Source organism: Mustela erminea, chromosome 14, assembly GCF_009829155.1.
Source record: "Mustela erminea isolate mMusErm1 chromosome 14, mMusErm1.Pri, whole genome shotgun sequence".
In the NCBI taxonomy this organism is placed as follows: domain Eukaryota; kingdom Metazoa; phylum Chordata; class Mammalia; order Carnivora; family Mustelidae; genus Mustela; species Mustela erminea.
Window position 1 is genome coordinate 4,178,939 of NC_045627.1, and position 13,613 is coordinate 4,192,551.

A 13,613-nucleotide genomic window follows, 5' to 3' on the forward strand; every position below is an offset into this window, starting at 1 on the left:
AACACATATTCAAAGTCGAACAGAAAATGTCCATCATATAGTGTCTATAACGGAGCTCCTGGTTTCATTTTTAGTGTCACCCCAGTGTCTGAAGCATGTGCACCCCTTTTGCATGCTGCGAATTCACTCCCTGCCATTAGCCTTGTATGGCAGTAATGAAAGCATCACGTCACTCAAGCCTCACAACTGTATGTTGCAATAAATTTGTCAACCCCATTCTCCAGATGCTGACACTGAGCCCCACTGAGCTAAGGGAGTTGTTGGGTGGGACTCAGACTCAGACCTTCTGGCTCCAGAGCCGTGCTCCTCGTCACACACATTTCCCTGCTGCGACAGAGCATGCCAGTTTCTTATTTATGGTCTTTTTAACATCCCAAGACTCAATATACCATGATTTGCTTAGTCCTTATCTTGATGTGTTTTGTGATCATTTTTATGAATTCCTTTCTAAAGATGAAGTGCCAGTTCAGGATTACTGGGCTAAAGAGTATGATTTGCTTTTTGGCAGAGGACATGTTGCAAACTGACGCTCAGAAGAATTATACCGGTTTACTTGATGCTACCAATGCATCTGTTCCCATACTTGCTGTCATTTCTTAAAAGATTATTAGGGTAACAACAATAATTAGAGAGTATTTAGTTCATGCCTTGTTTCTGCATACGTTTGACCATTAGCAAGGCTGACCTCGCTTCTTCTTGTGCCTTTGTAATTTTTTTCACAGTTTCTTATCCATGCACTTTGTCCATTCTTGGGGGGAAGGGAAGGGAACTCGATGGTTTCCTCATCTTAATATAATATGGTTATTATAATTTTTTCCTTTGTGTGTATGCACATGTGTGAAATTAACCCCATATAATAATTAGTAACAGAGCAAGAGAAGAAATTTTTGCAAACAATGATACCATGTTGAGCTGATAAATTCTGAAGCTTCTTAAGGCATCCAGGTACAAATAATGTCACAAACAGGGACAGAGACAGGTCTTCCCCAGGAAAGGCTGTCTGTCTCCACTCTGTGCATTAATATTCATAGGGAACTGCTGCAATTGGGACCGTAATGAACAGGCTTCACTTTTTACAATGCATCTGGGGGAAGCATTGTTTTCCATGTTTACATCCATTAAAATACACAAACTGTAAGGGGGTCCAGCTTCCTACCCACCTTCTTCCTTTTCTTTTGTGATACAGCTGATGTGTAGTACCTCACCGTCTTTGACTTTTTTTTTTTTTTTTAAGATTTATTTATTTATTTGGTGGGGGGAGAGAGAGAGAGAGCGAGAGAGAGCGAGCACGAGCAGGAGAGGCAGAGAGAGAATTCAAAGCAGAACCTGTGCTGAGCAAGGAGCCTGACATGGGGCTCGATCTCACGACCTTGACATCACAACCTGAGCGGAAACCAAGAGTCTGATGCTTTACTGAGTGCACCACCCAGGCACACCCCCCGCTTTTTTTTTTTTTAGTTTTCTGTTTTCTTAAATTGATCCATTAGAAAGATATTTTCTAAGTGTAAGGGATTTTTCCCTCCAAACCACGCTGTTAATTCACAGACGGAGGGAGAGCGTCTCTGGCCGCTAAAGGACAGTTTGAAGGAGAGAGGGAAAGGACGTGGCAGAAAAAGGGCCTCCCTGTCCTGGAAAATGCCAGATGGGATGACCTTTTACACTGTCACCAGCTTTTCGTAGAGAGCTGTTGCGTTGGCCAGGGCTCCCTCCCCTTCTCTCCTGAGACAAAAGGCGGCGTTGGGTATTAAGTCACAGACCCTTTTCTGGGGATGATGTGTAAATTACTATGATCGGGGCTTCAAGTAGGCAGCTTCTTGCCTGTCGGAGCTATGGGGCATCAGCGGCTCCCGCCTCTCACACCACATCTTCCCACGGCTTTCTGCTGCTCCCATTGGCTTCCCCACCTCTGGTTTTCTTCCCTCCACCTCTGGAATATCTGGTTTCTTCCCTCCACCTCTGGAATATCCCATGCCCTTATCCACCCATGCACCCACTCCCTACATTGCTTCTAAGTTCACCTTGTCCCTCCCCCTGACCCTCTGAACTTCCCTCAGTTTCCATGTGCTCTGGATGAACTGTGTGACTCCGCCCCACCATCTCCCCACAACTGGCTTCCCGTGACATCTGTGTCTCAACTACTCTTGCTGCGGAACCCACGGACCCTCCCATACGTACATTCCGTGTCCTCCTTGCGCCATTTTGTTCTCCCCCTGCCTAGCGCTTAGCCTGAGATAGCGAAGGTGATCATTATCCTTCCCTTAATGCTCTGTGATTATTCATTCCGTTTTGCCATGTTGAGTGGAATATGTAATAGCGTCTATGAAGAAGCCTGAAGACTATAAATAAACACTCTCTCTGGTCTTGAAAGGGGTTTATACAATATAAAATTTAGAGCACATTTTTCTCAGGAGCTCTGACATTAATATTCATATGAGCCCCAAAGTAGAAGCTATTCTGTTTTAGCATAATGAAGTTTACCATATGTTTCAAAGTTACTTGCAATTGTGCTTCTCATAACGACAATTAGAAAGGTCATCTTGTCTTGCCAGGTTCTGTTAGATATATAAAACAGCTCCTGGCTGTCAGGGCAGGATGTACGAGGGCACTTGTGTGCAAATACAAGGAGAAGACATGATTCCTCTTATCCCAAAGTGTAGCCGTTTACATCTAATTACCAAACATGGAACACACTATTCTTTTGACTTTACATCATATATGGACATAGAAAGGGAGACTTCCAAAGCAAATTCTCCTCTGTGTTCTCAGTGCCTAAATCATGTGAGTTTTTCTTTTAACCCCCATCCCTTAAGCATGCTGTGATGGGTCCCCTAAAACACTGGTTAGAGAAATTTGCCATAAAGACACTGGCTTGTTTCTGATCTTTTTTCTGCCTTGCTTAAAAAAATTATTTATTTGCATTAATGGATGGGAATAACACCGTATTTAATTCTCTACCTCTGAACTTGGATGGAAGAATGGGGAGAGGGTGAGGAGGCGGCCATGAGTCAGGGTAGCAGGTTTCTTACGGAGCTTGTGGAAGGCTACATCTCTGTTGGCGTTGAAGCAGGTGATCCTTGGAAGAGATGGTCTTGGGAGCTGATGCTGGAGGACAGCGGTTCTTAATCTGGCTTGGGAATAGCAAACTAGGTTGCCATAGCTGAAATAGTAATATATTTCTATGTATAAATTCCCCTTCATTTCCCTGCCTCCTTCCTTCCCTTCTTTTTCCCCAAGGTTCTTTGCCTGAATTGTGACAGACCAAACTTCTGTATTCGAGCCTTTAGAATTTACAAACATTTATCAGTAGGTAGGAAAAGCAGGTAAGAACATCTTGGATTCATTCACACATGCCTATGGTCTCCATAGTCTTCAAATTTCTTACTTGGGAATACTGGAGAAGATTCTGTGGCCCATGAAACACCTGATTATTGCCATCTAATAACTGAATGCCTCAGCTTTAAAAATTAATTGATTTATTGAACATATATTTATGGATAGCCAACAGTACAGAGAGATGTCTCTTCCCAGCCTTTGGGTTTGAGCTCTGGTGGCTGCACACCGTCTATCTAGAATACTTTGGGTCAGACTTGCCAGAGGCACAGAATTAGTCCACATCCCTCAAGGTGATTTCCAGGCAAATGAACTGATTTTAATTATTTTTACTATTAAAATGATCATTGATAACTGAGAATGCTAGGAAGAGAGGGGTAAACAGTTTTAATAGTCCTGTTACACATAAGTGAAGGAAAAAAAATCACAATGCTTATGTAAACAAGGAAAAAAATGGTAGCATGAATATGAAAAGGGCTTCTTTCTTCCACTCCAATTTTCCTCTTGGGCCTAAAGCTATTAACATTGGGTGTGTGTCTCTGTTGTTATTTCGTGTTATAACCCACATGCTGATGGGGATGGCTGTCGGAGTCCGTCTCAGTCTGTGTAGCGGGCTTCTTTTGATTGTGCATTTGACTCAGTCTAAGATGCCCTTACATGGAGGTGTTTGCAGGACACGTCGGCTCAGGGGAAACACTGGTTCTTGCAGGACCTGCCTGGTCTGTCGCCCTGAAGCCTTACCTGGCACTCAACGCTTCAGCGGGTGTTGAGCACCATCTGGGTGCCAGGCACCGGGAAAGAAGGGTGGAAAGATCTGGATCCTGTCTGGAGAAGTTTGCGGTCATGGGTGGGGGAGGCAGACCTGCAGAGCAAACAGAACTCCGTGTGGGGAGGGATGAAATAAAGAAACAAAGGTGAAGAGAGCACAGAGAGGAGGACAGCTAAGTGTGTCCTGAAAGACCTGGGACCGCTTCGCAGAGAGGGCAAGGCATGGGCTGTGGCTTGGAAGTGGATGAGGGCCGAGGTGCTGGAGGCCTCCAGGCTGGAGAAGAGCTTGGCGCCGAGGTCAGGGGAGTAGGCAGGTTTGGGGCATGCTGAGACCAGGGACCAGATCCCAGCCTTGCCCTATAGCTGCTGCATGACTTTGGATAAGGCTTCCAATCTCTGTAGGCACCAGTGTCACCTCTCTTGTCACAGGAATGTGGCCACCTTCCTGTAATTACACAGAGCTGTGAGAGGCTGAAATGAGATAACACATGGGATCGACGTGGCTTGGCCCGTGGCTTGGCCCGTGGCTTGTAGTAAGGACTCAGTTAACCTCACTGAACATTATTATTGATCTGGCCAGTAGTAGGTCCGATAATAGGTCCAATAATAAGGGTCCGAGAGTGGGAAGGGTAGAGTGTGAGGTTGAAGAAGTGGGGAAGAGCCAGACCACGAGAGACCTCTTTGCCATGCTGGGGTTGTCAAGGTTTTTTGAATGTGGTGGTTAGTCATTGAAGAAACCTGGTTCTTGTGAACTGAACCTATCCTGAAATTCTTAATTTTTATTTTTTTAAAGATTTTATTTATTTATTTTACAGAGATCACAAGTAGGCAGAGAGGCAGGCAGGGGATGGGGGAAGCAGGCTCCTCGCTGAGCAGAGAGCCTGATGCGGGGCTCCATCCCAGGACCCTGAGATCTTGACCTGAGCTGAAGGCAAGGCTGTAACCACTGAACCTCCCTGAACATTCTTACTTTATAGATGACTACCTACAATCTTACATCCATGGATCAATGTTTCTCTCTTAAAAAATGTGACTAACATTGCGTGCCTCTTAAGGCTGGGTAAAAAATACTGACGACGTCAAGTGTTGAGAAGAAGTGCAACAAGATTGCTCCTCCATTGCTGGTGCGTGTAAATGGCAGAGCCATTCTAGAGAACAGTTTGTCAGTTTCTCATAAACTTAAACATGCTGTTGCCATGGGGACCCAGAGATTCCATTCCTAGATATTTATTTATCCTAGAGAAATAATTTTGCCCACACAGAAATGTGTAATGAATGTTTATAGCAGCACGATTCATAATCGTGGGTGATGGGAATAGCAGCAAGTGGTTGGACATCCACGGAGTGGAATAGTACACGGCAATGAAAAGGATGGATTATTAATGCGCACAACTCGGATGCATCTCCAATGCATTGTGCTGAATCAAAGAAGACAGACACAAAAGGCTTGATCCTGTGTGATTCAATTCAATTAACACTGTAGAAAAGGCAGGCCTCTAGGGACATGGCTAGAGGGTTGGGGGAGGGTCTGACTATAAAGGGGCAGCAGGAGGGAATTCCTTGGGGGAGGCATTGAGACAGTTCTTCATCCTGTTTGTGATGATGGTTACAAAAATCCATCCATGGTATTAAAACCCCTAGAGCTATACACACACACACACACACACCAAAAAAAGAAAGAAAAAAAGGAAATGTAAATTTTACTATATGTATATGAAGAAGAAAGAGTTTAAAGAACTCTGGAATTTATAGCTCAGATCTTGCATCCTGTTCGATCTCATTTAAGCCTCCACTAGCCCTCCGAGGTTAACGTTACTATTTTTCTCTACTGTTCTATTATCCACTATTGTTTTTATTGACTATGTTGACATTTCACAAGGTTTGGTGCAAGGTTGCAGAGCCTGGCACAAGCCAGGCGTGTGTTACTTTCCTGCCCATAGGATTGCACGCCACCCCTCAAGGAGCTGGGAGTGGGGGTGGGAGCCACTTGTCCCGGCCTCTGGGCCAGGCTGCTCCCCAGTGACCCAGTTCCCCAGCTGATCCGTCCATGTCCTGTGGACATGTCTCTGTGTGTCCTGTGGTTCAAATTTTACAAATGGGCAAAGGTTGTAAATGATTTTTCTATATGCTTAGTCTCAGACAGGAGTTCACGATTGCATATTTTATCCCCAACTTCTTAACTGGTACTGTTGGCTAAGTTAAATTTGGCTTCATTTCAAGGAACTACTTCCTCCCCAGAGGGCCTTTGAATGGTGACACCTGTGAAAACCTTGTTCAATTTTTGTTCCCTTCACAGCTTCAACTTAGTCTCCTTAAATATCATTCAGGTTGTAACCCAAGGCAGCTCTGTGGCTGAGTAGAGCTGTTAATTAACTAACATACTCAACCTTAGACCACAGGGTAGGAGATAACTCCTTAGAGAGAAAAAGAGCAAGATATTAAATAAAGAGAAACAGTAAGAAAGATGGAAGAAATTTAATTCTTTTGGCATATTTTATACTTGTTTGTTTAAATATCTATTTCCCCAACCACTTTAACAGCTTCTTGAGACCATTAATCTTCTGTATCCGCCCGCCCCCATCTGTGCTTTGCATGTAGAGTAAAGGCTTAGAGAAGGCTTGCCGAATAAGATGGATCCCGAACTGGAGAGCGGAGTGGAATTTGTGACGTGTTGTATTCCTTCTAACAGTCCTGTATTCAGAGCCACCCATGTGCCAAGTCTTGTGTAGGTGTTTTTAGAGATACTATGTGAATAATTACTTTTAAAATCCTGTGAAGCACATATCCTCCTTCCTGAAGGAGGAAACTGAGGCCAGGAGGGAAGGGCTGCACTTCTCAGCCTGCACACCAGACAGAGTAGAGCTGTGTGGTCAGACCCACGCAAATTCAGATCCAGTAGTGCCATGTCATGAAGTGGGACATGGCATGGGGTAGATGCTGAACTGTTGCGAGTCTCATTTTATGTCCAATTTACTCATGTAACCAGTGGTGGATTCACAGTTTATAGGCCCTGAAGCTATTACAATTTGGAGGTAGGTCTTATGTAAGAAAAAGCACATACAGTTCTGAATCAAAATTAGTAATAGGGCTTGGAAGGGACCCATGAGGGTGAGTGGCCCTGAGGCATATGTGTCATTAGATTTCTGGTAAATCTTTCCTGGCTTTCAACTGACTTTGCTGTGGGCCCCTAGGTGCCCAGCTCCAGAGATAGAAGAACTACTGGGAGGGTCCAGCAGGAAACAGACAAACTGCACTGCAGTGTGACAAGTGCTCTGATGGGCCAGCTTGCAGGGCCAGGGCAAGGTGGCTGGGATAAATGATGTCTAAGCTGTGACTTAGGGCATGGAAAGGTTAAAACGGAGAAAAATACAGAAAGGACATTTGAGGCAGAAGAAAGAGCAAGGCATGGAGGTTTAAGGCATTAAGGATGGTAGGAAGTTCATCATGCTTGAACTCATTTAATGCAATGGAGGAGTGGAGAGGGCTTAGGCTTCGGAGTTAAGGAAGGCCAGGTGGGCTCATGTACCATTGAAGGAGCTTGGGAATGATTAGAAGAGCAACATGGAACAACTGAATAGATTTAAGTAGGGGGTGATTTCATTAAATCTGCACTGAAAGAAAAACAATGAAAAATAAAGCCCACAGTAGGTCTGGCTGCAGACTGCAGAGGGGATCCACACTGGGCATGAAGGCCCTCCTCCTCAGGGAGATGCATGGAGGGATGTATCCTGGAGAGGCGTTGGGGGAAGGTGGCTGGAAACAAGACAATGGCTGTGAGGACTCTGAGGAGTCGGTAGAGGGCAGAGATGGTTAGCAGTTGGAACCAACAGGGGGCGGTATTGGATATTTAGAGATGGGAGTGGCAGGATGATGACAAGGGGGCGTTGGCCTTGAAGGTCAGGTTCCTGACCTGTCTCACGGGTGGGCCATATTCATTGGAATCAAAGCTATAAGAACAGAAGATTGAGGGGGTATAGCTCAAGTGGTAGAGCATTTGACTGCAGAAGATTGGGAAGAGATCACACATTTCCTTTTAGCTAGTTGACTTTGCACATCTCATGTGACATCCAAGTAGAGAGGTCCAACAGACAGCTGGTTGTGAGGTTGAGGAAGGAGAGCTGGGCTGACCTCGTGGGTCTGGGTGGTTATCGTCGTATGGCTGACACAGCCGTGGGGATAGAGGAGAGACTGCAGGACAAGCAAGGGCAGAGAAAAGGAAACATAGGGGAGGATGCTAAGGAACACTAACATTTAGGGGACAGGCAGAGGAAGGGGAACCACATAGAAGCATGAAGGACTGTGGTCGGACAAGAGGGAGAGGAGGCATCCTAGAAGCTGTGAGGAGCACAGGTTATTTTTATTTGTCTGGTTCCCTTTTATTAAGGACTCACTCCTCCCATTTCCTGCATGACTGTAACCATAGTCATCAACACTGTGTCCGTTGCTGTGGCACGTGGCCCGGCGTGGGCAACCATAGATCACTCACAGGCAGCGAGGGTTGTTCAAGTGGTGGAAATGGGACCCGAGCAGGGTGCGTCAGGACCTGGCCTCCCTCTCCTGGCCGGAGTAAGGGAAGCCGGGAGGATGAGAACCTGGGGCTCATGGGGGGTCATTTTCCTGCCACATGGAAAGGTCACATGCAAAATGAAGCCATGAAGAGACAAGCAGAGATGAGAGATGGATGGGGAGGTGCAAAGTCCTTGCAGCTGCAAAGCTCTGGCTCCTTTTAGCCACTAATCTGGGCCCTTAACCTTTTCCTGCCTCTGGCCCCGGAATGACCCTATTATCCTTCCCAGTTTGAACGCCAGTAGATCCATTTTTGCTTCAGTAGGTTTGAGCTGGGCTGTGATGTTTCTTTTTCAGTGTTCTATACTGCAATGAAAGAATTCTGACTGATAGAGAAGCGAAAGGAAGATATTATTTAAGAAAAGGAGAACGGTGATGGTAAATAGTGCAGAGAAAGAAGGTGCACTGGGCCTGGGTGTGTCCACGGGCTGCAGAAGCGTGTGGGTCCAGGGAGAGGCGCGGGATAGAATCCGGTCCACGGGGCGGGCAAGTGAGGAGGAAAGGCAGAAGAAGCAGTGAGTGGAAAACTAGTTCTTTGAGTTAACTGTGAAGGGAAAGAAAAAGGAAATGGGGATGAGGGAGCGGGGTGAGGGATTTCTTCTCTCTTTCCTGTGCCCACCGTCCCTCCCTCTCTTCCTTCTCTCTCTGTTTCTCTCTTTTTTTCAGCTGCTATAGTTTGGGAACATTCAGAGATTAGCGGCAGCGAGCCGGTGGAGGGCACGGGGAGAAGGCGGAAAAAGGAGATAGCTGGCTGAGCAGGGGCCCTGTGCTAGGACCAGGCTGGGCTCAGCATCCGCTCCACGGCCGTTTTGGAATGAATGCGTGAGCAAGAGAATGAAAGAGGAGGAAGGCCACGGGGGTGGAGGGTTGAGATGAGGGGAGGTTGCAGCGGTCACCTTGGAGATACCTGCAGTGGGATACAGAAGAATTGCCAGGAGTGGCTTCTGTCCTGGCTTTTCACTGACTTTTATGAAAGAAACAGACGGTCTCTGCATTCTTTCATGACTGTGATGCCGGTGGTTGTAAGAGGCCCCACGGACGTGATGGTGGCTTTCAGGGGCACAGACACGAAGTCCGATGTTCACTTTCATTACAGTTTGCCTCTTGATTCTTTGGGGAAGGAAGAAAAGGTGTATCTTAGGGACACCTGGGTGGCTCAGTCAGTTGAGCATCTGCCTTCGGCTCAGGTCATGATCTCAGGTCATGAGATCGAGCCCCGCATCAGGCTCCCTGCTCAGTGGGGTGCCTGCTTGAGATTCTCCCTCTCCCTCTGCCCTTCTGTCAGTGTGCATGTTCTCTCTATCTCAAATAAATAAAACTTTTTAAAAAGTGTATATTAGAATTTAGGCAATGGTAACTGAAACAATGAGACAATTTTAACTAAAACCAGAGGGAAAGATCTGAGGTTTTGTTTTTTTCTGTTTTAGCTGGGAGAAACTGTGGTAGGAAAACTTGAGAGGCAAATTCACACATTCCCCGTGATTAGTGTAGGAGCTCCTGGAAAAGGACTCTTGGGAATTAGAACCAGGAGTTTAGATCATTGACCTGAGGATTTGGTGGCCAACATCAAAGTCACAGAATAAGGCAGGAGAATGTGTGGCTTCCTTTATGTCATTGTAAAGATGGTGGTTTTTAAATTTACGCTGGGTGTGTGTTAGTCTTCAGGGGGCTGGCGTAGCAAGTACCCCAGTCTGGGGTGGGGGGCTGAACGAACAGAAATTTATTTTCCTCCACTTCTGGAGGCTGGAAGTCTGAGATCGAGATGTTGGCAGTTGACTTCTTCCGAAGCATCTCTCCTTGCTGGGCAGGTGACCTCATAGGGTTGTCCCTCTGTGTGTCTCTGTGTTCTAATTGTCTCTTCTTATACAAACGCCACTCCTACTGGACCAGGGCCCACCCCAGTGACCTTATTTATTCTTAATGACCTCTCTAAAGATCCTGTCTCTAAATACAGTCACATGCTGGGGTATGGGAGGTCAGCACTTCAACAAGTGAATCTGGGGGGAGAGGGTGCGCAATCCACATAACATGTGACTCCGTTGTACATTTTGTAGTAAGAGAATTTAAAATCAGATCACTGCCTACACTCCCCTGGGCTTCAGGTCACACACAGGAAATAAGCCAGCTCCTTACCTTGCCTGCCCAGACTCAGGCAGCCAGGGACCCTCATTGGCTGTTAGACTGCACCCCACGTTTCTCCCTCCTCTGCCCTCCCCACCCAGAACCTTCTTCGGTCTTACAGGCCTGGATGCACTGAGCCTGTTTGCATGTTCAGGGTTTGTTCCATTGTCCAGAACTGGTTCCCCCTTAGTCTTACACAGGTCTGTGTTTTCACAATTCAGGTCTAGGCATAACTCCTCCTCCTCCAGGAAGCCTCCCTGACTGGCTCACCCGCTGCAGCTGCCTCCCAGCAGCACATGATCTCACTACCTGCTTCTGCTGGTGCTATAACCCTTACCACCATCTTATAGGACCTCATTTACCTGTCACCACTGTGTTCCCAGCACCCACGCTGTCCCCAGAAGATGGTATCACTTAGGTATGTGATGAACAAACAAATAAAATCAGATAAATTAGGAAAAAACTAAGAAAGCTGGGCTGAATCTAGGAGATCTTAAAGTCTGAGTATGCTTTTTTCGGGTGAGACCCATCTTGGGTGGGCAACTTGGCCAAGTTCCATCCCTGGGAGAGACAGTCCTGGGGCTGGTCTGGCCTAGATGATTTGCCTTCTGTGACCACGATTATTGTAACCAGCAGATGACATTTTTTGTACACGTGTGGCTCAGACACGTGTATGAATGCCCGGTTCTCCTGCACCCCCTTTCATATCATGCCTTGCTTTAAATTCCGGGCAGCATTAAACTACGGGTGCTTGTCTGTATTCTGTGATGCAGGGAATAGATTGTTTTCCTACCCCACAATGTCTGCAGACTTGCTGTGAATGTTTGCAGAGAGAAACAATGAATAAATGAGTGACTAGTTAAATGATAAGAATGGACAGTCTCTTGAAGATCCCCTAAGGCAGTGCTTCTCAAACTGTAACGTGTGTCAGTCATCGGGTGAATGATGAAAATGCTGATTCCGGATCACGGGGGTGTAAGAAGCCCGAGCGCCTGCCTTGCTAGCAGCTTCCAGGCGATCCTGCTGTTGCCGGCCCTCACACCCTCCCTTTGCTTCATGGGGCTCCAGTGTGTGGGCCGGATGGTCTTTGTGCAGGATCAGAACTAGTCCCCTGCACCGGCCTGTCATCAAAAGACCTGGGTTTATGGACCAGTTTGTCCCCAAGTGACATATGCAGCTTCTACCAGGTGATAGCCCCTCCTGAACTTCAGGAGCCACTCCTGAGGACCCTCGTCTAGATAGGCATGGATACCACCTGTCCCGCACCCACAGCTGGCCGGGCTCTTAACTACAAGCTTGCCCAGGGCTCCAGATCCTTCTTTGGCCCCTAATACAATGGAGCCTTTTAACCACTGCAGCCCATCCATCTTCTCTCCAGCTACTGAGTTCATGTTCTCGTGGGCACACATGCAGTTTTCTTCTAATGGGATGCAGGCTATTTAAGAGCAAGGCCTGGGTTTGATTTTCGGTCCTATTCCCTGCGGTGCTCAATCATGGCTTCCGTGCGGTTTGAGTGAGATAGAATTGGGGAAGCACGGGGGCAGCCTCTGTACCCGAAGGCCTTCCTTCCCCAGTGCTCAGTAAGGGGTCGAAGATCACCAAAACTCCGGGTGCTGGAGGTTTCTCTGTCTTGATTAATTTTGATTTATGGTGTTTTTCTATGAAAGGGTAAATGCCTGTGGGAGGGCCAGGCCCCACATCAGAGGACCCTGGCAGCTTGCGGAGAGCGAGAGTTGTTCGTGCGTGCCGGGTGTTCTAGGCAGGGCACAGAGGTGGCGGGGGGAATCCAGGGAGGGATAATCGTCAGGTGCTTGAAGGCGGTGGAGGTGCGTTCCCTGCCGCCGTGTTTATTCTGTCCCCACGGGCATCGCTGATGGCTAAATCAAGGGACAGACGGAGGCATTAGGTATTATCCTATGACAGACAGTCCTTAGGGAGTCAGGAAGGAGGCCAACGTTTGCCTTCAACTAAATCTGTTGCCTTTTGAAAGACCTGCCCGTCTGTGAAATGCACGGCCCGAGTAAGTTCAGACTTGCGTTGTTTAAAATTCCAGTGAGTCATAAATTTCTCTCCTGTGTCTTTGGGGTGATGAAAACCTTCCAGGGCTGTGCAGAAACAGAAGAGAACCTTTGCTTTGACCCTATCAGGGAATAGGCTGACGTGACTGGATGGTGACATGGGGACCGAAATAAGTAGCAGCGATATTGGTACTGTTCGGGCAAAAAAGCTCACTGTCACTCATTAAAGAAGGAAAAAAGATCTTCTGCTCTCTTTTATAAAGTTGTAAAAGAGGAATATACCAGAATTGTTTTAAATACAGTAAAAGTAGGGAAACTTCTGTTTCAAAGGGGCAAGTTCGGTTTATTTTTTTTATTCTGGATTGTTCTGATGTCCTTTCCCTTATGGGAGAATTGGAGGCCCTGGCTTTTCATTCCACTTCAGTAAGCCGTCAGTAGGAGGGGGAGCCACAAATAGCTCCTTGTTTTAATTTTAGATTTCCTTAGGCTCCTTTCCTTAGGCTGTCCCCTCGGCATCCTAGACACCCTTGCAGGGAAACCAGCATGATGGTGTGCGAAGGTCATAGCAAGGTCAAACGCTGCTTCCCGACAGAATGTCTGGTGAGGTCTGCGTGTGCCCCAGCTTTGCAAGGGGCCCTGTTTTTCACAGGACAAGACTCCTGGGTGATGGTTTTGCCCTTCCCTGTGTTTTTGTATTTTCATCTTGTAGTTGTTACCTAAATATTAATGCATTGATGGTATTTTGGATCACAAGAGCCTCTGAGTACGTTTGTGAATAGTATTTTTATTAAAGATTTATTTATTTAGTTT

At 46.7% G+C, this 13,613-nt stretch overlaps 1 protein-coding gene across 6 annotated transcripts in view; it reads left to right on the forward strand.

Moving 5' to 3' along the window:
* DISC1 (DISC1 scaffold protein) overlaps positions 1 to 13,613 on the forward strand; it is a 371,035-nt gene that overhangs the window by 180,334 nt on the left and 177,088 nt on the right. Inside the window, exon 11 of one of the 6 annotated variants that reach the window (XM_032313945.1) lies at positions 1,581 to 1,931. The exons of the other annotated variants lie outside the window; for them this stretch is intronic. Within the exon in view, the coding sequence (XP_032169836.1) occupies positions 1,581 to 1,680 (100 nt within the window). The 3' untranslated portion in view covers positions 1,681 to 1,931. Of the gene's footprint in view, positions 1 to 1,580; positions 1,932 to 13,613 lie in introns of those variants that run through there. 6 annotated transcript variants of the gene reach the window in all.